Source organism: Phaethon lepturus, unplaced genomic scaffold (genome assembly GCF_000687285.1).
Source record: "Phaethon lepturus isolate BGI_N335 unplaced genomic scaffold, ASM68728v1 scaffold8078, whole genome shotgun sequence".
Classification (NCBI taxonomy): Eukaryota; Metazoa; Chordata; class Aves; order Phaethontiformes; family Phaethontidae; genus Phaethon; species Phaethon lepturus.
In genome coordinates, this window is record NW_010559653.1 from 29,895 (window position 1) to 55,974 (window position 26,080).

The following is a 26,080-nucleotide window of genomic DNA, read 5'->3' on the forward strand; positions in this document are numbered from 1 at the left end:
ACCAGGTTAGTTTTCAATATTCTAGTCTGGTTTCCTACATGGTTGTACAAACACATCTGCTGATAAAAGGGAAGGCAGACACTAGGACACAGCTGAGCATGTCTCTTGGAGACAACAGGACAAAACTGCACCCTCTTATAACATCACTGTCTCAAAATGTTAGTCAAACAAGCCTAATGCTGTCCTATACTTCCAACTGTTACATTGTTTATATCCATGTATCTTTTCTCTTAGACTATGTTTTTTGTGTATAGACAGACTTTGTCTTAGTAACTAATTCAGAGGTCTGAATGACTTTTGTTCTTAATTATTGTATTGCTATTAACACCACCAGTAATCCTGAAAGTTCAAATTTGATCTTCTACAGTGAAGTACTTTTGCTAAATACTCAGACAGAATTATGAATGTCTCATTTAAACTACATGCTAGTGAAAAAAGAGAAAACCGAGGATGAAACACAACTCTCTGGATCTTATTAGCAGTATGTTATGGAGAAATGCAGAAAAAATCTGTAACACTTAATAAAATTACAATCATGTGCAGTTTAGTAAACACAAAAAATTTCATCGCCCCTCCAAGGAAGAACCGAATTTAAAAAGTTCTTCCCAAAGGGAAATGAAACTGTCCATATTCACAAATGTATCTGAGGTTCAGGCATTATAAAACATCTCATGCTACTGGTTCTTTTCACAGAAATGAAACAGATCAACCTAAATTTATGAAATACATACTTTGGCTACATGGAGTACAGAATAAGGCTCTTCAGGGACTCAGGTACAGAGAAGGTACCTTTGCAGAAAGATGAGGAATACATGCAGAATGCTACTGGTTCTATGGTTCTTAAATATACTCATGGTATATACCCATGGAATATATTCCAGTAAAAATGGAGATTCTGAACTCTCTACAAAGTTTGCAATTATGTCAGAAAAATACCTTTTTTCCAACCTCAAGATAGAAAATACTCTGTTGAATAATTCAGGTAAGAATTACTCAATGTAATATATAAGATATGACAACTCCAAAGCAATGTATTAGACAGACTATCTAATGCTTTCTAATTTTTTGTTCATTGTTTGTATTTCAAGCAGAATTTTGTGAATTGCTGATTTATGCCAGGCTGTTATTTACATTTTAAAAGATTTAATGTCAAACTACTCACTGTTCAATGATTTCATGTCAAAATGTAGCCCTCACAACTCTTTGCAAATCTTACCGAAAAATACTGCTCAGCTTCAAGCTGATCCTGAAGCTCACGCATTTGACCTTCATTTCCTCTGTACTGTCTTTGAAGGAATAAAAAAAGGAAAACATGAAAAAAACCTCAGCTACTAACAAATGACAAAGACTGACTATTTCTAACCAGAATAGCATTCTATGAAGATCTTACATTTGCACACGTATTATTTCACAAAGACCAACAGTTTGCTCTATCTGAAAATTCTGATTTAATTACATTCTTTGTTCTACCCTGATGATCGTTTCAGTATGTAATTTAGAAGACAAGAAGTAGTCTAAATGGAGAAACATTAAGTCCGCTGAAGATAACTATAACAGAAGCCTAATTCATGAAAGATGTCGTCACAGTCAGCTTAAGAAATGTTAAGAAAAAGAATCAGGTAGTTAAAGGGGAAAAAAAGCTATTGACTCCCATGTAGTAAAACTAAAGTCCCATATGATTTAATGAGTAGTATCACAGTCAATCCATAAAGAAGTCACTCAAATAGAAGTGGGATATATGTCTTGACATAGAATGATAAGCCAAGAACTGTTCTGCATCATAGCTTATAACAAAAATATTCCAACACTGAAGGCTGCATACAGAAATCAGAACATGCAGCTAAAAATATTCTTTTAGTTTAGGAAAAAATGCCTATGCACCAAAGAACTTTTTTCACTAATAGGAACAGGCAAAACAGTGTATGTATAATTAATCCATTTTACTTCAAATTTTTACTTACTTCGCAAGTTGAGCCAACTCGAATTCCAGTAATCGCTTTGCTTCCAACAACGTATTGATCTCCTGTTTCAGCTGCTTCTCAGAACCCTTCAAGTTATCTGCTTCAAAAGCTTGCGTCTTTAATTCATTCTGTGCCATTATTCGCTTATTTGTCTCTTGTTCTAGCTGAAGTGCTAGATTCCTTACCTAAATGAGAAATATTTCAATGTAGGAGCATTTGCTGAATGTCCAATTGCATGTGGTTGGAAGTATTTCATATATGGATTATTTTATGTCAAACACAATTGCCTAGATGCTACACATTGTATAATGTGTAAAAATATTCCTAAGTCTCCAAATACTTCAGTACAATAATCTTATAGAAAGATGCTGCCCTTACAAAACATACTGATATGACGGTGCATGATTATAAAGCTTCCCCATACTTAGTTTATTTCAAAAACCCAAGTGTGTTTTATCTTATCTTAAAGGCAACAATGGAAGAAACCTAAAGCGTCTGCTGAAACATCCTGCAAACCTCTCTGTGGATTTCAGATCATAAAACTTCTCACCCTAGAAAGAACTGCAGCCTACCAGCTATATAAAAACTAATTTACACAAGTCATAACCCTTAAGAAAGGTGTTATAACCTTCATTCCCAGTGTCCTGTAAAGAAAAAGGATAAAACTATTATTCTTAGTACCTAGTTTTCACACTCAATGTTCTAATTGCATTTTCTTGAACAAATGCTTTTCTGAAGAATGCAAATTCAGAACTGCAAACCAATCAGACTACACAGTCAAAGTCACAAGCAAGGAAACACCAAAAAAATGCATTATATCAAACTAGGGACTCAAATATGTAAGGCATCCAAGAGCTAAGAAACAAGCGGAAATTACCTAACACCCTTTCGGCCAACAACTATCTTCAGTTCTACTAAGAGATGTCTTATACAAGGAGCCCAGTGTAAGTGAATTTCATTTTCTATTTCTCAATCCAACTATGATTTCTTGTTTACATAGAAAATTGTCAGTGATTAACATTTTACTTACTTCATCTTCCAGTCTTTCCTTTTGTTCAAGAAGGTGTTCCAGTTTCTGTTGAGATTGCTTCAGGTCAAAGTCTAGCATGGAACACTGTTTTTCAGCTTGAACTATTCGATTTTCTGCCTTTTCTCTTGCTGCCCTCTCTTCTTTTACTTTTTTTTCCATTTCTAAGCAAGATTAAGGAAAGGAAAACAATAAAAATGAGTATGTAGCACCTACAAGAATGCTTTTGCAAACACAGTCTTAAATATCCTAATATTTTTCAGATCCTTTTGTTCAGCTATTTAAGCTCTTCTGCTCTTAGATGGACTGATTACTGAATAAAAACTTCCTGGCATTATTACAAGAAACACTAAAGAAGAAATGTAATTCCAATTTGCATTCAAAGCACTGGAATATTATCATGACAACTGGAAGATAAATTGTGAAAGAAAAAAGGCAGATTCCTGAAGCAATCTTTATGAAATAAAGGCAAATTTTCATTTCCATGAATGGACAGTAGAGGGAAAGAAAAGAAATGCTACCATTCATGTTAGCTTTGTGAAAAGTTACAAACTACACATGCAGGTACTGATGATCTTCACGAAGAAAAACCCGACTTACTCAATTAAGATATCAAGACACATCTTTGATTCATTAATATGTAGCTATAAAAGAAACTTCAGCACTTCAGACAAGTCTAATACAACACTGGTATTTTTAATGCAGTTACACACGAATGAATGCTCCAAGACATCCGTCTTGATAATGCATTCTTTCAGTTCTGTTCAGAATTAGCCAGAATGTCAAAATTCAAGAGCATTTTAAAAGCCAAGGATGGCTTTGAATTGCAAACACAGTAAGATATTCAAAACATTAAGAAGCAACGCTATTTTTGTAATACAAGAACCATGTTAGAGAAAATAATTTGAAAAGCATAGTTTTCATTATGCATGTTTTAAAATTTTGATATGCATTTTCTTTATACAAGGGTTTAAACACTTGTATAAGAGTACTACATTATAAGACAATGTGTTTTAAGATATCCTAATCAAAATACCTTTTATTATGTATTTACTTGAAACTTGCAAGAAACACTTACCACACATTGCAACTGATCTTGCCTCCTCTATTGACTGATGTTTGTCAGTTAACCGAGCTTTAGTCACTTTGTGTTCATTTACTTCCTGTTCTAACCGGTCTTGTAATGATTTGAGTTTGTAGTTCAAATCGATCTCTAAATTATTCTTTTCCTAAAGATATGGAAAAAAGTTACCAGAATTCTATAATATTTCTGGAATATCTGAGGGAATCGCATTTCCTTTTGTCCCTTCTTTAGTGTTAACTTTTTGTTATGAAGAAATTATCAATATTATTTTCCATGTTTAAGAAAGAATAGTAACAGACAAAAACTGTACTCGGTGCTCTGGAGAAAACATCATTAAAATTTTTCCGTAGTGTATAAATTCATAAAATAATGGAAACTTCTCAGTTTGAATAATTAGTAGTCATCTAAATTGGAAACATACAGCTAATCCACTGACAACACTAGAGCACAGAGGAATTTTAATCATTGTTACCTGTATGCAATTCTGTTATTTCATTGTGGGGATTACCAGCCATTAACAGTACTCATGAAACAAGTGCTGGAGATGAGCTTCGAGACAGGGACTTGCCTTTGGACCACTGCTTCACATAACACCAAATGAGAACAGTAACTGCTTGCACCTTCCCTCATAGGTAGTCATAGCTCTCTGGTTTATTTGGATAGACTACACAGCACAGCAAGTCTTTACCTAACCTCAAACATAGAACTATGTAGCCTATCTGGAAAAAGGCTACAGGATTTCATTTTACTCATCTTTACTTGTTTCTCTATCTTGGGGCGGGGAACATGCTGCTACCACTCTTTAGGCAGGAAAGGAGGAAGGAAAGAAGGAAGGAAAAAATTGAAACGGTTCAGCTCCAAAGTTGATCAAAAGGTCTGGCACTGATCCAGCCAAATTAAAATCCAGTAAAAGCGGAAATTTAAATTTCAGTTTTTTAAAAGGCTCAATTCATAGATTTTCAGGAGGCAAGGCTCTGCAGTGACAGGGACGCAGGCAGAACAAAAATTACTTGCTACTGGCAGAAGGGTTGGATCCTTGAGTTAGTGATAGTGAATGACAAACATTAATTTTATGACCGAAGCTACAAGTAAGAACTACTGAGGACTTGTGAGACTTACCATCCTGATGAGATTGTAAATTAGCACTGAAATTTAGTCAATCATTTTAATACAAGACTGATTTAGAGCAAGAACACAGGACTTTGCAACATCAATAAATATTATTTGAAAATATAGTCAAAAGCTGACAAAGAACATTAGCCTCAACATCGTTTTACCATACCTTTTCTGAATGATTAAGCATATCCTGTGCTTGTTTTCTTTCCACTTCCACTCTTTCGAGATTGTTTTTAACATTTTTTACTTCTTCTTGTAAAGTTGTAATCCGAACTGCCATAAGAAATGAAATATCATTCAATATTAGTTACTTGACTTAGATCAATAGGCCTTCCAACCTTTATTAACTTCTGGGCTCCTAAAATGTTTACACCTTCAAAATTTTCAGATATGCAAAGGCTGTATATTGTAAAGGAAACTGATCTTTTCAGCCACTCCTTATGCATGCCATTAGTAACATTTCACAAAAAACAATCACATGCAAAACTTGGTATCTTCCATCACTCCCAATACCCAACACGTAAAATTTCTTCCATTAAATTAAGTTCTGCTGCTCTATGCAACAAGCACCTTTTCAGATGTTAACTCCACTAATACATAGATAAGGCACATGATACAGAAAGTCAGTCTCAAATGGATCTACAGGTACTAATAAAATATGTATCCACCTAACTGTGACTCAAGTGCTCTGCCATGGGTAGAGGAACTATTCCCTGTCCCCCACAGCACCTACCACAAGACCCCGTGTGGTATCAGAAGTTTATACTAAATACTAAGTAGAATCGCAGAATGGTTTAGTTGGAAGGGGCCTTTAAAGACTGTCTAGTCCAATGCCCCTGCCATGGGCAGGGACATCTTTCACTAGATCAGGTTGCTCAGAGCCCCGTCCAACCTGACTTTGAACACATCCAGGGATGAGGCATCTACAACTTCTCTGGGCAACCTCTTTCAGTGTCTTATAATGAAAAATGTCTTCCTTACATCTAAAGTAAATCTGCTCTCTTCCAGTTTAAAACTATTGCCCCCTGTCCTGTCACTACAGGCCCTAGTAAAAAGTCTGTCTCCATCTTTCTTATAAGCCCCATATAAGTGTTGAAAAGCTGCAATAACGTCTCCCACAAAGCCTTAGTAGTTGTATTATGTGTATATATACGTGCATGTTGAAGTAGCGGTATGTATTTCTAGACTGAAGAATTTGCATTAGCTCCTTTAAAATAAATACCTGAAAAAATACTTTGTATTACTGTATATTAAACTTAATACCGTAAATACAGTACACTTAAATATACTTAACAATTTAAATACATCCACCTACGGTACCTGTTTGCTTCACTTAATTTTTAAGTATAATGACACATCCTGGCAGTATGTAAGAAACTATGATATGGAAGAAGAGAAAGCCATCCTAAATCTTATGTTTTTCTCATTGATTTTAAATGTGCTTTTAAAAACAGCTGTATGAGTATTTGAATTACATAAAGCTATTTGGGTATATACCAGTACAGCACTTTAACCCTACATCCTTCAAAAAAAAAAAATCCTTTTCCTGCAGGCTGCTGAGTTGAATGTGGTCAAAAACACATTTTGAAATGCACAGAATAGTCTTCTTGTGCCATTTGTACCTCCTGCTTGCAATTAACAACAGATCAGATCAAAACACACTCAGTCATTTCACAGGAACTTTACAATCATTCAATCTAAATTGATTTACTATATTTGAAGCGCAGTAAAGAGGTAACTTGATTCTTCATAGTTCTTTCTTTGTGCTAGCAAAGTTTACTTTAAAAAAAACAAACCCGAAACCACCCAAAAGTCCTCAACAAGAGATTATGCCTCATGGAAAATGATTTGCAATACTGCAGACAAATGTTTTCAAATGACAAGCTAAGAGGCAGGATCCATTAGCATAGGCAGTCATGAACTAATATATCTGAGTAGTTTCTAAAATGGTAAAAAGTTCCAAGCATCCTGAAAAAAAGGGATTCCACATCTGCATCCCTTACAATGCTCTTCATCTTGCTTATAAAGTAATGTAGACGTATCATAAAAGAAAACAAATGCAATTTAACAACAAAATAGCTTTCTCCACAAATGAAAGAAGGGAAAGTACAGGGTATGTCAACTTGGCTGCTGCACCAAGGCAGTAAGACAGAGTGTTGTGTCTTCCCTAGCACTGTATCAGCTTTCCATATTTCTGTACCACTGGACTCAGACCTTTAGGCAGAGCAGCCCCATCGACTTGCAATCAGTGATTTCTCACTACTTGATTTTCATACTCTCCCTCTGTTGTGGTTTAGCGCCAGCCGGCAGCTAAGCACCACACAGCTGCTCACTCACTCCCCCTCCCACAGTGGGGTGGAGGAGAGAATTAGGAAAAAAACCTTGTGGGTTGAGATAAACACGGTTTAATAGGACAGAAAGAAAGAAGGAAACAACAATGATAATACCAACAAAGGAATGTACAAGAACAAGTGATGCCCAATACAGCGATTGCTCACCACCCGGCGATCAACAGCCCGTCCCCGAGCAGTGATTTCTGCCCCCGGCCAACTCCAGTTTATGTACTGGGCATGACGTCGTATGGTAGGGAATATCTCTTTGGCCAATCTGGGTCAGCTGTCCCGGCTGTGTCCCCTCCCAGCTCCCCGTGCACCCCCAGCTTCCTTGCTAGCAGGCCAGCATGAGAAGCTGAACTGTCCTTGACTGCTCAGCAATAACCCAAAATATCAACACATTATCAACAGTTTCTCATCCCAAATCCAAAACACAGTCTCACACTGGATTCTGTGAAGAAAACCAGCTCTATCCTGGCTGAAACCAGGACACCCTCCCAAGAGCTGAGCTGCTCAGACACGATCAGGAAGACCAAATCTTCAGAAATTGTTCTATTGAGTCACACTTCGTTTGCAGGTTGGCTTTCCTCCCTTTATGTAACCCTGCTTTATTAAATAAAGTACAGTTATCACAACCTTTTTGGCAAAGTATAAATACAGAAGAATTACCCTGTAGTTCTCCAATCATTTCAGATCCGTGACTTCTGTCCCTTCGTTCCGACTCCAAAGCTGCTTGCAGTTGATAATAATCTTTCTCCACCTGCAGTTTTGTGCTTTCTAGAACTCTGCACCTTTCCTGCAGTTCTCTATTCAATGATTCTACCTGACTTAATGACTTGCTCATTTCTGTGTTAACCTTTCTCAGTCTTGCTGCCGTATCAGATTCTGTCCTCAGTAAATCATTTGCTTCTTCTAGCTGTTAAAATAAAACAAACAAGAGTCTCAAATATAGAAATTATTGGGACTAGTTTTGTTATATCTGAACATATCAATACAGCTTCTCAAATCTAAGAAATAATGAAGACACCGAACAGAAGTGACATACTTGTTTTTGTAATTGTGTTATCTTCTCATTTGTAATTTGCGAATGCTGGCTGATTTTTTTCAAGTCTTCCATCTGATCTTTTAGCGTGGACACTAAAGAGAAATTACACCATGAATACATCAGATTAAAAAAATCCTTAGGTTTGTGGTGGGGTGTTTTTTTTGTTTTTTGTTTGTTTGGTTGGTTTTTTTTACAGAAACACGCTCAAATAAATTCTTGACATATAATAGGTCTTTTGTTGACTTTTTGCTTCTTACATATTTTTAGGTCAAACTTTGTGCTTGCAAAACAACAATGTACACTATAGAGAACAGAATTTGACAATAAGACAAAATATTGTGTTCTCATTAAAACTCAAAAATTAACTCAAAAATTTGTGTTCATTATTTGAAAAGATCCCTTTAAAGTTGCGTAGCACTTAAGATGCTAAGGTAGTAAATTACTCCCCAAAATGCATCTTACACCTCATCAGTGTCAATGTTTGGACAACATGGCATACCTTCATTTTCCACATTCCGCCTTTTTTCATTCTCTTGTTCAATTTTTCTTTGGTAGTCATTTAGCTTATGTTGCAATACCATCTTTTCCTTCTCAATCTGAGACACTGTTGATTCCAAGTTCTTTCTTTGATCTCCCTAAAATTAAAAGCATTGGTATTTTCTATTTACATTTTAAGGAATGATCCCTAAACCAGTATGTCTGCAACTAATTCATCAAGTAAACTGATGCATTGTTCCCAATGGATGAGTTTCTGGCTTCCTTGAAAAGGTTTTCTGAAAAGATGGCTTTTTTAACTCCCACCTGACATATTTATGAAATTACTAGAAAAGTTATTGTTAACGTGATTATATGTAAGTAACTATTAGACTTCTTAATAAGAGACAACATAAGGACTCAATAGAAAATCATCCGTACATTCATTTTTAGAGTAACTGATTTCAATAAACTACAGAGAAACTGCAATGAGCAAGACTAAGCAAAACATTTAGTAGAGGAAACATAATTCATTGTGAATCACAGAAAGAAAGAGTTTTTGAAAATGGGTACAAATAAGAATATATCTTCCATTGCTGTGGATTGAAAAGTGATGGTTTGGTCTCAAATTTAAACTCAGAACAATTTTTTAGTCACAGAAGAAATATCTTAAATCATGAAAGTACTATCCACAACTAAGAAGGCTTCACTGAGGAAAAAAATTACCTCTTCATCCAGTTCTTTCATTATCTTGTCTAGCTTTATGTTTGAAGATCTAAAAATAAAACAAAATCATTTAAGTAATATTTGAGACGAATACATTATACATAGTGTTTTTCTAGTGAGATGATTTGGGACCATTACTAAAGTGAACATTTATATTTTGGCTAATGCTATTTTGTAATAAATATTTGAAATTGAAGAAAACAATCAATCACTGGAACTCATTTGTAGAATACATTATTATGTATTTATCAACTTTGCTGCAGATAATATATGCAAAACTTCAGGTGTCACATTCTCTCCCTTAATGTGCAAATGTAAAACACATGCGTACTACACATGTAATGCGTACACATGTAATGCATATACACAACAGACTATCATTAAAATTAGAATACCCTGGCAACCTGCTAAAACTTCTTTTAGTTGTGAACATTCTAAATATCTAAAAAGGTTCACTGATTCAATAGTTGGCAGCTCCCTACTATAAAGATATTTGAATAATATTATTTAAAAGTCTCTCTGTTGAAGCAATATATTAGAACATAGTACTGTAGACAGAATAGAGGTTAAGTGCATAGTAAAACTTCAGTTAACTGTCAATAACATTGACACATCCATTGCATTTTTGTAAGTAGCTATCCCTCTTCAAAGGGATAACAAGTAATTAGCGACAGAATGAGAGGAAATGGCCTCAACTTGCACCAGGGGAGGTTTAGACTAGATACTAGAAAAAATTTCTTTACTGAGAGAGTGGTCAAGCATTGGAACAGGCTGCCCAGGGAGGTGGTGGAGTCGCCATCTCTGGAAGTGTTCAAAAAACGTGTGGACATGGCATTGCAGGACATGGTCTAGTGGGCATGGTGGTGTTGGGTTGATGGTTGGACTTGATGATCTTGGAGGTTTTTTCCAACCTTAATGATTCTGTGATTCTGTAATTCTAATAAACCCTAAAGCAGCAACACGGAACTGAAGTGTTGGATGTATTTAAATTATGTAAACAATTAAGTTCAAAGTCTCACCTGCACTTTTGCTCCATTTCATCTTTCAACTGCATTTCATTATGTAGTTGTTCTTCCAACTCATAGATCATCTTCTGCATATTTTCCAGCTTTAAATATATATTTGTACATGAAAGAACATGCATTAAATTTAAAAACTTCAAAAAAGTATTTCAGAATATTCAGTGCTGCTTATGTTGTGTCACAGCTTATTCACTTCTACCTGAACACTAGATTTTTTACCTTACCAAAACGTGATCCCCTCCCCCAATTTTTTACAAAGATAATTACAAGAAACAACTTCAGTGTTATGCAGTTTTATCACTTGCACACACGTAAATTTTCAGACTTCTGAATACTTCCATCAAATTCATAGGGTTAAACTAAGTCAAATACTCCATGTTTTAAGTATCTTCAGAATCATACTGAAGATATTACTGCAAAGACATAAGAAAGCATTTTTTCTAGCATGAACCACCACATATATTTTGCAATGCACCTTCAAGCTCTCAACAAGTTCAGGAAGCAGAACCAGGCCTGTCGGTTGTTAGCAACGGGGACAAAATATTCTTAACATCTATTTAGCAAGAGATAATTTTTACAGATAGCACTGTATTAAGGTTTGAAAATGGGAACAACCTTCAGATGTTAATACACAACACTACCTGAAAGGAAGCTGTCGTGAGGTGGGTGTTGGTCTCTTCTCCCAAGTACCTAGCGATAGAACAAGAGGAAATGGCCTCAAGTTGTGCCAAGGGAGGTTTAGACCGGATTATTAGGAAAAAATTTCTTTACTGAAAGAGTGGTCAAGCATTGGAACAGGCTACCCAGGGAGGTGGTGGAGTCACCATCACTGGAGGTGTTCAAAAAACACGTAGATGTGGCACTTCAAGACATGGTTTAGGGGGCATGGTGGTGTTGGGTTGACAGTTAGACTTGATGATCTTAAAGGTCTTCTCCTACCTTAATGATCTATGATTCTGTAACATGACAGTATAGCAGGTACTGTTTTTGCCAGGAATATAGATTCAGAAATTCATTCTTTTCATGTAGTCTCAAAATATCTACCGTCTACTGGATCTCTGGGCACAATAATCCCACTCCAACATCAGCAAAATCCTCAATTAACAACAAGATGGCATCAACTTTTAGGAAGCTCATTATGTAAGCACATACTGATTCACTCTGTTAAACCTTTTCACTGATCTGGATGTGAGCCAGCAATGTGTATTTGCAGCCCAGAAGGCCAACCGTATCCTGGGCTGCATTGAAAGAAGCGTAGCCAGCAGTTCAAGGGAGGGGATTCTGCCCCTCTACTCTGGTGAGACCCCACCTGGAGTCCCGTGTACAGCTCTGGAGCCCTCAGCATAGGGAAGACATGGACCTGTTGGAGCGGCTCCAGAGGAGGGCCACAAAAATGATCAGAGGGATGGAACACCTCTCCTATGAGGACAGGCTGAGAGAGTTGGGGTTGTTCAGCCTGGAGAAGAGAAGGCTCCAGGGAGACCTTATTGCAGCCTTCCAGTACTTAAAGGCGGCCTATAAGGAAGATGGGGGACAGACTTTTTAGCAGGGCCTGTAGAGATGGGACAAGGGGCAATGGTTTTAAACTAAAAGAACGCGGATTTAGGCTCGATAGAAGGAAGCAATGTTTCACAATGACTGGCAGAGGTTGCCCAGAGAGGTGGTAGACAGCCCACCCCTGGAAACATTCAAGGACAGGTTGGACAGGGCACTGAGCAACCTGAGCTAGTCGAAGATGTCCCTGCTTATTGCAGGGGAGGTGGACTAGATGACCTTTAAAGGTCCCTTTCAACCCAAAGATTCTATGGTTCTATGATCTTGTCAGGATTTCAGTCTTATTTAGCTTTCCCACATTTCCCTCAACACTCATGGAACTTCACAGAGAAGAACTACAGTCCTAACCTAGACTCTTTTCAAAGCAACATATTCAAGTGGTTCCAAGCCCTTGTTTTCTTGTTCCTTGGTCTAACTTCAAAAACTCTGACAACTGCCTGACTGCTTTTGCATAATCACCCCAGAAAAAGGAGCAACAGAACAGTTCCTCCTATGTCTGTTCTTTTTTCCTTTTCTGACAAAATATGCTTAGAGAAACTAGAACTGCTCACTAAGATCATGAAGAGGAAACAAATGACACCTGTCAACATTCTTCTTTGAGAGCAACAGTAAGTGTTCTCAACAAGGACTGCCCTCTGTACAGTCCTAAACTAGGATTTCAGTTTGGTGACATATTATAGCATGCTTTATCCATATTAAATGAGAGAGCTGTAGGTGAGATTATTTTCGCCTACTTCCAGGCAGGTGTTTTTCTTACTTCCTACTTTCAATCTGTTCTCCTTCCCACAGCAGTAGGAAATAAAGCATGGAGCTCTCAGGCACTCTCAAGAACTGGAGACCCTTTCTCATTTCTTCCTTTTTCTTTCTTACATGTTCTTAAGCTGCTCTGAAGTTTTCAGAGGGACAACACAGACATGGTGACTGGGGACTATCCAGAAACTGCCTATTTTATATATTCACCACTCTATTCTATATATTTACCACTACCTATCACAAAGACTTGAGAGAGCAAGGAAATACTGGAAGAAATAGACTTCTCAGCACTTACAGAACAGTTCTGGGAAATCAATTACTGGTGTGACATAGAATGTAACACCATGTGGATGAGACAATGGTTGTAGTAAAAAACCATAGAGACGGCCTCTAAATCTAAGCTTTGATGAAAAAGGAAGAAGGACTAGTACACAACAGATTTATCTCCTTGGTATGAGAAATAAAGCAAGAAGCAAGACAGTTCAAAGGCTGTTCACTTTAGTAAAAAGGCACCACAGCTAATGCACAATAATAAAGCATGAGAAGGTTTCAACATAATTGCTCTTCCATTTCTTGGTTACTCATTTTATAGCCTTTCCAGAAGGGCTACATAAAGGAACTAAATGGGATGGATGAGGAACAGATCCAAAAAGACATCTGCTAACTGAGGCATTTCTGTACTGACTCCTACTAGTTTGGACCTCTATTGCTTCGTCTTGTTTCCTTCTGTCTGTAGATGCTTTTACAGTGCTGTACCTCAAGGGGCCTACCTAAAATTGCTGAGCAGTCTAATCAGTACAAGAAGACATGCTTCCAGAGAAGTTTTGCACAATCTGATATCAGTAGAATAAATACCTTAAGAAAATCCTGAGTTACAATTAACTCAGTGTAAAAGCATTCCTTTATGTTTTAGTTTGTTCTTAGTTTCCATCTTGAGTAAGGGGCAGGGAAGGAAAGGAATATGGAAAAGCCTGCCTACAGTAGAGAAACCAAGAAAAACCCCTTTGGAACTGCCATACTACTTTTTTATTTTTTTAATCACCATGGCACACTGCATCTGGTTCTGCACCCTGAACAATGAAGAAAACTGAAGACAAGACCTAGTGCAAAAGAATCTGTCAATCTCCTCTTTCTTAATACCTGAACTGTTTACAGGTGGTTATGGTAGCACTAAACCAATAATCAGATCTTCAGTTAAAGACATTGAATTCCATTCTCCTCCGATGTCATGGCCTAATTCTGTGAAGTTTTACGCACTTGCAAAAGGCAATGGATTTCTTGGAAATTTCTGGCACTCAGTCCCTCCCAGAAGACATTCAGTACCATGCCAAAATGCAGACAGACCAGGTAATATCTTGTCTTATATTTCCAGAACTAATTAATTTGCTAACCATGTGTCAAGATTCCCGTTTTCATTGCAGCATGTAATGAAAGAAAAACAGCTGAGAAACAACTGTGGGGTAAAAACACCTTGCAGTAAAGACTTAACATTTATTTAAACCTATCTGTATCATTCATGTCCTTCCAGAGCTTCACTTCCCCAAACTGTTAAAATCACAAGACATTCAAATACACCTGACAATACAGACAGGACTCTTGAGGAGTCTTTAACTACATGCAGGTGTCTGTATCCCACTAATTATGCCAAGTCCATTCAACAACTCTCTTCAAAGTCAACCAAAGGCCAGCACACAGCTTTGAGTATCTGCAAATATTTGAAAGCCTGGCTCTGTTTTTAATTTTACCATATCAACAGCCAAATGCTTATGAGGAAAACAAAATTTATGGAACATATCAACATATATAAAGAAATAAAGACACTTCAATGCTTAATAAAATCAGTTGGCCCAGTAAAGTACATAATCAGTTCCCCTGCCCTTTACAAATTTTCTCTGGGTAACACCATGTATCATTAAAATCTTTATACTGCAAGTTTAAGAGAAAAGGGACATACATGACTATCTACTTCTCTCCTACTCTAAGTGGAAAACTTAACAGAATAAAACACTTACAAAGTAAATCACAGTCAAAGCCAAGAAGATTTCTTTTAGAGTTAATTATCAATTTTTTTTACAGTGTTCTCTTCTGGAAAGAATGTGATTTGTAAAATACCAAACCATTCTAAGGCAATAGCTTAATTTACACCAGAATTTACACAGAATCCAAGCAGGCTTTGTTTCTAACACCTCAGCATACCTTCCTGGAAACCTGACTGCAAGAAGCTTGGGAAGCAGTAACTGAAAGAATTCCTTAACATTTCTTGCTAGGTGAACTGCACTATAAATGCAGATCCTCAGTGCCCCAATTCCCAATAGTTTGTGGGGCACCTTTGGGAAGGACCAGAATACCCAAGCTTGGTACATTATCTCCCACTTAGTTCACAGGAAGTCCAGCTCCAGTATTAAACTGGTGGGTAGCTGGAAAGCCCAAGCTTCCTGTCACACTCATGTCCAGACTCCATGATTGCCACAAAGACAACTTACACCTGGGATCAATAAGGCACTGTAAAAATACTGCACAAACACTTTGATATTTCTGAAGATAAAACCAGTGAAATCAGTTCCACAAAGAGTATGCAGTGTCAGCTATTTTATCCTAATTCAGGAAAACCAATGTTATACAAAGAACTGAAATTCTGTTTTTCCAATAACTTGAACAGGCAGGTCATACAAAGAGTTGAAATTTAAGCATTGATTTCCCATATTCCAAGCACTAAAATAATCTGAGACATTTAGAACTCAGTTTATTCTCATATATGCAATAGATTCTTTACTAGGATCCACCAAAGCTGAAAATCAGTAAGACATACCACACTTTTATCCACACTGGAGCCTGTTCTGTTATCATTTGAATTTTCTGCAGAGACAGCTAAATACCTGTAACAACATTTAAAAAATTTTATTTTAAGAATTGTTTAAAAGCAAGGTTATGAAAAAAAAACAAAACCGAATACAACAATCCTAAAACATAAGCCCCAGATTTTTTGCTCCAAAATGTGGATAACCAAATAGTAACTTAATCAGATTTTTTCATTTCTGTATTTTTATACTTTAAGATTTAAGCACATTTAATTGAAAAACTCATATAATTTATTGTAAAGGGTGAAGTAGAAAGCTACAGTAGAAGAACTCCAGAAAAAAGGATTTCTGCCAAATACTAATACAACTACTTTTCTCTTTTTTTAATAACCATTAAAAAAAAAAAACTTTGCTTTCCATGGTTACAACACTCTCATTGGCTTCCATCCCATAAATATTTACTCAGGCACTTAATGCAGCAAGTAGCAGCAATGAAGAAAACTCTGCAGAGATTGTGTAACTTGCAGCAAACTTACTAAGACTTCCATGCACAAAAAGTTTGCCCAGAAGCCAGTGTTCTTATTTTACGTGTTTTCTAAAAATACCATAAATTTCTATTTATCATGATTCTGGAAGAGTCAGGTAAATAAATACAAATTACTATTTTCAAATTACTTTGGTATCTCATGTGATATTCATGGCCTGATAACTGATCTAGAAAAACATAAAGCGTCTCTAACTGCATCAGATTATATGAGAAAAAACTCTCCAACACATGAACTGAAGAAGGTTGACACATCCTCCTTTTTGTTTCACTTGCATATTTTCACATACACAAAAACCTCTCCAAAAGATCAAGGAGAGTAAAAATCAAAGACATCTCCAAAGCCATGGCCAAATTAATCAAGACTGCTTTCAGACAATCAAACGACAAAGAAGAAATGGAACAGTTTCCTACAGAAAGGGGCTTGCTGTCTTGCATACAAGAAGCCACCATATTTTGCACACCAGGGCTGCTGAGCAGGTGAGAATGTGATATTTAAACAGCCACAGCACCAGCTCCATCAGAATCCAGAAAAGAACACACAAGCCAGACGGGGCTGCAAAGTGTTCTCAGCTAGTATTCCAAAATCTGTGTTATAGGTGAAGTTCAATAATAAACCACCGTATTTCCTAGTTTACACTCAATGACATCACAGTTGTAGAAAGTAATCTATACTACAAGATTGTACTACTTCCCTTAAAGACAGAAGTCACATCATTTTCCTAGATTTCCATTTCTTTAGACTCTCCAGCATACATGAGTAAGATGAAAGTGAAGGGGCAGGGGGGGATAAATGTGCAACTTTTTTCTAAATATGCAATTTTTTAAATATCTGAACTATTTTCAATACAAAAAAAGGAATAAAAATAACAAAAATTAGGATTACAGGTTCAGCAAGTATGAATGGTCGCTTCAGACTTTTCAAGACTAACACACCAGCAGAGTATTATGGGACAAAATTCAACTCTAGGACAGCATTTTAGTTCTAGTAAGCCTACAAAGTTATGATAGTAATTAGTAGCAGAGTTCTTCAATGACAGCAAAACACAGACACTTATTTCTCTAAATTCCTGATACTGTCTCCCAAGAAGGAAGAGGAGGAAAGGTGAAATTCTGTTATTAACAAGCTTCTGTATGCTACTTCATCTTCTTGATAATATATTCCAAAACATTCCTGCAAGTTAAAAAATAATACTTTTTAAAATTATAGACTAAAATCAGAACAGTAGGTGAAATTCATTGAACTGCTGAACTCACACAAACTGTATGCAAAGCTTGCAAGTCTTTCTATGCCTTACTATGCAGAAAGCAACAACAAATCTAACCCTTTGCAGAGACGGAAAGAATTTCACCACAGGCTTGGAAAAGTGGCTCCTCTTCTGTGTAAGGACGAAAACCAGATTTATTTCCGTTAAGGCTTTCCTATCCAGAAAGGCTATTAAAACTAATAGTTCCTATCTAACATGGTTTAGTAGAAGTTTCAGCCCATTTTAAGTCTGACTGACACCCACCACAAAATTAAAAGCAGCTTTCAAAGTAAAAGTAAAAAGAGATTTTTGAATGTAGATATAGCTATCCATAGTTGCCTACAATAATAATGACTGTTTAAAGTATGAATTAATTTAATTTTAACTGATGTAATTTAAAGTCATCTAAACAACAGTGAAAACTGTAAAGCATTACAATCTCATTCTGCAGTAGATGAGTACTTTGGGGAAAAAAAATTATGAAGCAGGTAACAGGCAAGTAGAAAATATCTTATTTCTAATAAGCCAAGGTTTAATTTGTCACATGCTAAAACACTGAGGTAAACTATGGTATCTTCATATACAGCTCAGGAACAATAATTCGCAGTAAAACAAAGTGATATTCATATCCCTGATTCATGACCCTAATTCAGTGCTCTGCAGGCAGCTCTGCCTAGCAGTGGCAACAGTGGATTTTTCTTGCTTAGCTTCCACAGCACCACAACATAATATTCTTAATGCAGAATAAGACATTCACAAATTCAGTGTGATATTTTAAGGTACTGATAACTAGCAGTACTGCTGTTATCAAAGTGTCAAAAGAGTATAATTTATTAAGATTCTGAATCATTAATAAGAATCTGAATGGGCCTGTATCTAAACACTGGTTGGTAAGAGTCAGAAACAGCGCTGACAAAAGAATACACCATTAGCTTGCTTTCTGCATACATACCGACGGTTGCTGTAGTACGTAAATCCTACAAAAGGAAGCTGGTTGCCCACAAATGCTTTTGGTATAGGAAATGTTTCTTCCTCTCCTTTGTCTTCTTCCAGATCATCAAAATTACTAGTGTCAATGTCACTACTTAAGTCAGGCACAACTGGTGCTACAGCTAAAAAAAACCACAGAATAGTATTATAATAATCATTATATTATTCAAGTGACTAAGATCTCTTTCCTTGGTACAGAGTAAATAAAACTTGAAATTTCATTAAAAGAGATATGGTAGTCCTTTCACTAACATGATACATAAGTAAACCAGATCACTGTCTCTGAGAAAAGCACTATACTTACTGTCTCTGAGAGTTTCCCAAGCCCATTGATCATTTTTGAAAAAAAGGTGCCGCTTAATTTCTTCTACACCATTTCGTCCTAGCCTCACTTCCCTGTGAAAGAATGTTGGGTTAAACACGGGAGATTACATAAAATATTCTGAAGGAAAGACTAGGATTAAGGCATAATCTAACAAAAAAATCTCCTCTCAAACTAAAGTAAGAAGTAGACATATCTCAAAATTTTCATATGAAGATACCTATAACAGCACAGCAACTACATTTCACAACACAGTCTGGTTTTAGGTCTTGTCTATAAGAAGCTCTGCTGCTACTGTTTCCACCACCATGGACTGGCTAGGCAGCTGGCAAGCAGCAGTTAGGTTCTACTTGTTCTAGGTGTTCATGCTGTTGTTCAAATTGCATGCAGCCCAGCAAATGCAACAGCCCCCCTCCTTCGGAGCACCAGCTCTCACGCAAAGCTTATGCTTGTATTAATAAGTATCATGGGTACAACAGCAGTGTACTCACAAAGCGAAACAGACCTAACACCCACATTTCAGACAGGCTTCCTGTGAGCTGACTCTACCTTGATCCTGAATGCCCACTAGGAGCCGGAAGCACAGTAGGGGCACTCCTGAAATGGATCTTTTGCTTTAGCTTAATCCAAATGGAATCAGTTTTGCGTGCCCCTCACCACTGTGCACCACAGCTCAATATAACAGTAGCTATTACCAAGGAGTAACACTTCATATTCAAACTAAATTTCTAAGGTAGGTGTACCCATAGTAGCAGCACTTCCCTTCCCCCGATACACACGCTACTACCAAAGAGCAACCACTGGTAACTCCTCTCCCAAATACTGGGACTGGAGAAGATTAAACTAATGCTACTGCCTGTCTAGCTTGCAGTAACATCAGTTAGTAACTACTGCTTCAGGTTAGACAAAATGCTCCTTCAGGTAGACAAAGTAACTTAAAGACGTAGGCTAAGGTTCTAAAAAATTCTTAACTAACAAGTTAAAACGGCCTTTCTGTACTTTAAGCAAGAGGCTAACAGTTTCTTACATGGCTGTAGTTCAGAGAAGACTAAAGTCCAATTTCTATGAAGGAGAACATTCAACTAACAGAACTGTATTCAGAGATCAGAAAAACACCTAACTATGGCAGCATCTGAATGGGAACAGAGTTGAATTGCATTCGTACCAAGAGAATAAGAGTTCCACTTTTCTTGAGCAGTTTAGAAACCCACACAAAAGAAATACATGTGAGTTCTTTCACCATGAGAAGAAATTCTCTTAACAAAGGCTTACTTTCATTTTGAGTAAAGTTTAAATCTTACCTATCAGTTAAAAAGGCACAAATAAGGTTTTTTGCCTCTTTAGAAATCTCATTGTCATCAGGGAAAGTAAGGGAGTTCTTATGGTTCATAATCTTACTGTACGTTCCAACCAAAGAATCGGCATAAAAAGGTGTATCACCTGAAAAAGCAGCAATACAAAAATTAAAAAGCCAATCACAAGTGTTGTAGATTTTATTTATTATATTTGAATTACATATGCAACAATGTAAGCAACTCAATGAACAAGAGGCAAGGACTAATGTTTCAGAACTGTGGCAGAATATTTCTAAAACATATTCTGTAAATACCAGGATCCGTAAACCATAGCTTATGTCAGAAGAGTAATAAATTGAACAGTTAAAAACAATAGTGATTTTAACATGGAGTCTAGTTAAGTACTTTAGTCAATCCTGTTTACCCCACTACTCACCTACAAGCATCTCATACAAAAAGACCCCGACTGACCACCAGTCGCATTCTCGGCCATAGTAACCATCACCGCCCTGGGACTTCAACACTTCAGGAGAGATATAGTCTGGTGTTCCCACAGCCGTATCACATCGTACCATACCTTCCTATAAAGAGGAGGAAAACAACCAGGCCCAAATATAAGATGCAAAACTGCAAGCCATTTCCAAGAGTTTATGCAGCCTAAGCAACATCAATAGTTCAACATCAACTTTTACCAACAAATGTTCTTTTTTGAATGGGTATTTTAACATTTTTCAATTCTAAGCTACTAAATCCAGAACAAAGCACCAGATTTGTCAAACACAGTCAAAGTTACTTTAAAAACCCCAGTTAACATCCAAGAAATAATCAGAATTGCATCTAGGCCCTATACACACTGCACAGCCTCTCCTGCTCATGCCAGTATAAATGTGTCATATGCTGACAGGATGTACCGTAAACAGTGAAAGCTCCTCTGTTAGCATAAATGGGTTCATGTCAGGGATTTTGCTGACAGTATCAGCTAAAGTGCAAGTTTTTCGCCTCCAACCCAATATACTTAATGCCAGGAAGACTAAATGTAGACAGGGCCTTGAAACTCTAAGTAGACAGACTTCAAAACAGGTCACAAGTGAGAAGAATGTTTGACGTTCCTCACACCCCTAAGAATGGGCTGGCAGAACACAGATCAGTCACACTGGAGCTGTCATCCAGAATGCTGAAGCTGCAGCCACGTGCCCCTTTCCAGTGCCATTCAGGCAGTTCTGAAATAATCCTATGCCATTCCTGGAAATGGGTAAGTAGGAAAACTTGCATAAAAATACATAACTAAGTAAATACAACAAATATAAATCCAGTCTTGCATATGCAGCAAATCCAGAACGCAACTAAATTAAGCTCCTATGCTGAGCAGTTTCTCTCCCACAGAGTAACCTTTGTCTTTCAAAAGACTAGAAGAACCCAACACTAGGCTCAAGACTACTCAGATAGCTTTGTTCAGAACGGCAGAAAATATAAGGTGTTGTTGACACAAGTTTACTTCAGTAATGCTAATATACAGCAGAGTTCTGTAATATTTTTTCTTTTCTTTTTTGGTCCTTCCAACTTAAACACTAGGATAATGTTCTTCTATATTTCAAAATTCTTCATTGTTAAGAACACAATCAGTCAAGGATAAATCTGTAGCAAGTCAAAATAAAGCCAAATTTTGTGTCAGCTATTCCACTGAAGTGGACTGTTTGTGACTTGGGGCAACTCCTTGAATTTGTGTACATAACCTGCACTTGGTTTTCATTGGTGCCTTTTATTTACCTGCTTTGTCATAAATAAAGCGATGTATTCAAAGCTCCTGGAATATGTTGAGAACACAATGTGCATATTACACACACTCTATTAAGTACCGCATATTTCAGAGTGTTTTCCTCATATATGTGTGCAGGCTGAGACAAAACAATCAGACTTTTATGTAGGGAACAACAGTGTTTCACAGTATGTGAAATACTGTTGCGAAATAATTTTTTTTTGTGACCTCAGGATATGCATCTTAAAAAAATTAATTCTACGACATTCTTTAACATGTTTCCTTCAGATTTGCCCTTTCGCTACATCAGCATGTGGCTAGTAAGTACAATCCAGATTCAGCGACTTGTACATCAGTTTTGATTCTTCCATTACTGACACACTACATAAAAATAATCCCACTTCTTCACATTAACTTTTGATGACCAAAGACTTAAAGAAATAATCCAGAGGATTGAGATACAAATCCAAGGCTTGACTTCAGAAAATTTCTCTAGGAAATGGTATAGAAGTTGATACAGTCCCTACTTCAAGAACCATTTCTGCATTCTACATTGTCATTGAATAGGATGCACAAGGAATAGTAATGGGAACAGAGTGGAACTTCCTAGTCTTCTCATCTAGCTAAAAAGTTTTCAGTATATTTTCTTTTCACTTCTAAGTATGTTTTCCTTTCACAAACCCTTATGTTTACCTTGTTCATCTTCATACAAGTACCAAAATCTGCTAGTTTTAAATGACCAGCTTTATCTAGCAGCATATTATCAGGCTTCACATCTCTGAAATGAGAAAAGAATAGTTTTAAAATTAACTTATGAAAACAATAAAAGTCAACTATTTTTCAGATGCAACATTGCAAGGAAAAACACCAACATGAAAGCACCATTATTCCCCCCATTTTTTTCTGCTTTCTCTAAGTATCATATCCAACATGTAGACCAACGAACTACAATGTTTAAAAAATTATAATGGATGTAGGAATGCAGCCTTAAATCACCAAATTTAACAAATCTGGACATTAATCTCGAACCTCTAGTTCCTAAAAAATGCTCACTGGTTGAAGTACCTCTCCCCTAGGATCCAGCTGCAGGAAAAAAATTATATTCTGGTTCTGAGTTAGCTAGCTCAAACAGACCTTGAAAACATAGCATCTTCTCTGTACCACTTCTATTTTAAGGGAACAAGTAGATGCCATTTTCAGATTTATACTAACATGAACAAATATTTTTCGATGGATCAAAAGGAGTATTGCCTTATGCCCTTTTCCACAACATACTTCCATTACAGAAAAGAAGTTTTCTTAAAGTAAGTGATAACGTTCAGCACATTTAATGTTATTAAATATACTGAAGCAGAATAATAGTAGGACACAATTATCAAGAAAGCATAACATTAATTTCAGGAGAAAGTATATTTCTGGGACATCAAAGGAGAACTCTGGCCATAACTGTGAATTGAAGCGTAGTGGAAACGTATCAGTATACTAACAAAATAATTTTGGTTGGGAGGCATTTTTGTAAGATCCTTGGTTCAACTGCCTGATCAAAGTACAGCTTACAAAGTTAGACGCAATTTCAAAGTTGTATTTGTATTAGGTTCCTCAGGGTCAACTCCAGTTGAGTTTTGAATTTTTTTGAAGCATGGACATTCCACAACCTCTCTAGGACTCTCTTCCACTGTTTGATCACCCTCATAGTGAAAAAATATTTCCTAATGAATAGCTAGATATTCCACTGCTGCAACTTGTATCATCCATTGCCTTTCATCTTTTCAGTGTGCAAGTTCAAGTCTGGTTCCACATCTTCCGGGCAGCTGATGACTGATGCTTTCTGTCTCACCTGAACACTGTTCACGTTGTGAATGAAAATGTGGTACTGACCTCAGTTACCAACCCTCTGAGGAGTCACTGGTAGCAGACAGTTGGCGAGACATTGTACTACTGAGCACAACCCTTTGTTCTACCATATCCTTCCAATTTGGCTACAAAAACCTTGCTAAAGTCAAGACAAACAGCACAGACTGCTCTCCCCTCATCAGTGAGGCCATCGTCTCATCACAGAAGGCAACTGGGTTGGTAAGGCAAGCTTTACTCTTGGTAAATCCATGCAAGCTGTTCCGAATCACCCTCCCATCCATATGCTTGTAAATGGTTTCCTGAGAATTTACTCCCTAAGATTCCCAAAGACTGCCCTTAGGCTTATCCACCTGCAGTTCCCCTGATCCTCCCAGATCGTCCTTCTCAGGCCCGGCAAGATGAATGTGCCATTTGCTTCCTTCCAGTCATCAGGAATTTCCCAACTGCCACAACATTTCAAAGATGACAGAGAGCAGTATCATAAGGATACTGGCCAGCTCCCTCATGACCCTTGGTACATCTCACTTGGTGCCTTGGAAATGTGTATGTCCAGTTTGCATAACTGTGACTCAGCTTGATCTTCCTCTGCCATAGTAATGCTTGACTCCCCCAAGCTCTGCCACCAGGCACCTCTCAGGACCTGAGAGGCCTGAAAGCAGACCTTATCAACAAAGGCTCAGGCAAAGATGGCAGCCTCAGCCATTTCCATGTCCTTTGTCACTAGGTCCCTAATCCATTCAGCAGTGGGCCCAGACAGACTAACTCCAGTGGAAAACAAATTCAAAAAAAAATGCTGGTGTCAAAATAATCTAAATTTTCAAGAAAAAAAAACTGCTGTGCTGCTGGCAACTTCTAATGCCTGTTTTCTAAAGCTTGCAACACACATGTACAAACGGTTTGTTCAGCCAGGCAATTTACCCATTAGATGTAGCATAGCTACATAATAAATGGTGCTCTCAAGCAATGAGAGCCTACTCAAGCAATGGATTAGTAGTTTGCTTTGCTTTTGCATTTTTGCAAAAATTTACATGTTAACACTGATCTTCTGGCCAAATTACAAATTGAGAATTAATATACTAAGTCTTCCTCAAACTCTTTCTGTATTTTCTGTTGAAAAAATTATTCTTCTGTTCCTAGTTAATACAACTGAAAGGTAACAACAGGTAAAAGTTCAAATATCAAAAAGAGAACTTCTCAACCTATCTGAGAAGTGACTACATTTCACTTCAGGACAAGTACATAAGATGAAACTAAGCCAAGTCCCTTTGCTCTGCACCTCAATTTTCCATCTTGCCCCTTAGAAGAAAACATGTAGCTGAGAGACTTTCCTCACATACTTCACAGATTCTTGTTTAATGGGTCACTAATGCCAGCTGAGGCTTCAAATGCAGAACACAGAATTAACAGTTCCTAACAGTGGACACTACTGCTATCAAATTCCCAAAACAGATTTTTCTAATCAAAAGAAAATAATAATTTTGGGGCCAACATGTTCATACCACTTCAGTTCTTGTATCTCTTGGTGAAGTGGATAATTTTATTACTCCCCAAACTGAGGAACTTGTTTGCTGCTCTGAACTGCCTGCTGAAAACCTTTACTTTGACTGTATCACCTTAGACTTGCAGTTTCTGATGTCAAGAACCCTTTGAAGTTCTAAGATGGAATAATTACAAAATAATAAAGAAGTAACATCATAAATTTTAGAACCGCCTAAACAATTACTAAAGTCATTCTGTCAGCACCAGGAATAAAACAACACTGTGTAACAACAGTTTTCTCTATTTCACCTGTGTATAAAACCCATTGAGTGAATTGCATCTAATGCAAGTACAACTTCAGCAGTATAAAATCTTGCCCATTTCTCCGGAACGTCATAGTTGCTCATTAAATTCACAAGGTCCCCACCAGGCATGTATTCCATCACCATGTAAAGGTAACGGTCATCTTGGAATGCATAAAATAACTGTAAAAAGCAAATAAACAAAAAACAAGTCACTGAATGTTCCAGTTATCTTTAATCTTTTGCTTGCTGGAAATGAAAGGAGTTTCTGCCAAAACTGATTCACAGAGTAACAGAATTGCTACAACTACTGCAGGAATTTTGCATCATCCAGCAGACCTCCTGAAAAGGAATTAATCTCTAAGGTAAGTTTCAGCCAGATCTTCCATCCTTTTACA

The 26,080-nt window shown here is 37.0% G+C and overlaps 1 protein-coding gene across 1 annotated transcript in view; it reads right to left on the reverse strand.

Annotated features, from left to right (window-relative positions):
- The window catches only part of ROCK1 (Rho-associated, coiled-coil containing protein kinase 1), a 50,025-nt gene extending 24,158 nt beyond the window's left edge, over nt 1-25,867 (reverse strand). Inside the window, exons 1-17 of the mRNA XM_010293422.1 lie at nt 25,690-25,867; nt 22,741-22,825; nt 20,728-20,872; nt 20,298-20,436; nt 18,979-19,070; nt 18,637-18,796; nt 15,905-15,971; nt 10,786-10,874; nt 9,767-9,815; nt 9,066-9,201; nt 8,567-8,658; nt 8,191-8,437; nt 5,355-5,461; nt 4,067-4,217; nt 2,992-3,152; nt 1,962-2,146; nt 1,217-1,286 (exon numbers count right to left, since the gene is read on the reverse strand). Of these exons, the coding sequence (XP_010291724.1) occupies nt 1,217-1,286; nt 1,962-2,146; nt 2,992-3,152; nt 4,067-4,217; nt 5,355-5,461; nt 8,191-8,437; nt 8,567-8,658; nt 9,066-9,201; nt 9,767-9,815; nt 10,786-10,874; nt 15,905-15,971; nt 18,637-18,796; nt 18,979-19,070; nt 20,298-20,436; nt 20,728-20,872; nt 22,741-22,825; nt 25,690-25,829 (2,115 nt within the window). The 5' untranslated portion in view covers nt 25,830-25,867. The remainder of the gene's footprint in view (nt 1-1,216; nt 1,287-1,961; nt 2,147-2,991; nt 3,153-4,066; nt 4,218-5,354; nt 5,462-8,190; nt 8,438-8,566; nt 8,659-9,065; nt 9,202-9,766; nt 9,816-10,785; nt 10,875-15,904; nt 15,972-18,636; nt 18,797-18,978; nt 19,071-20,297; nt 20,437-20,727; nt 20,873-22,740; nt 22,826-25,689) is intronic.
- Between the last annotated feature and the right edge of the window lie 213 nt (nt 25,868-26,080).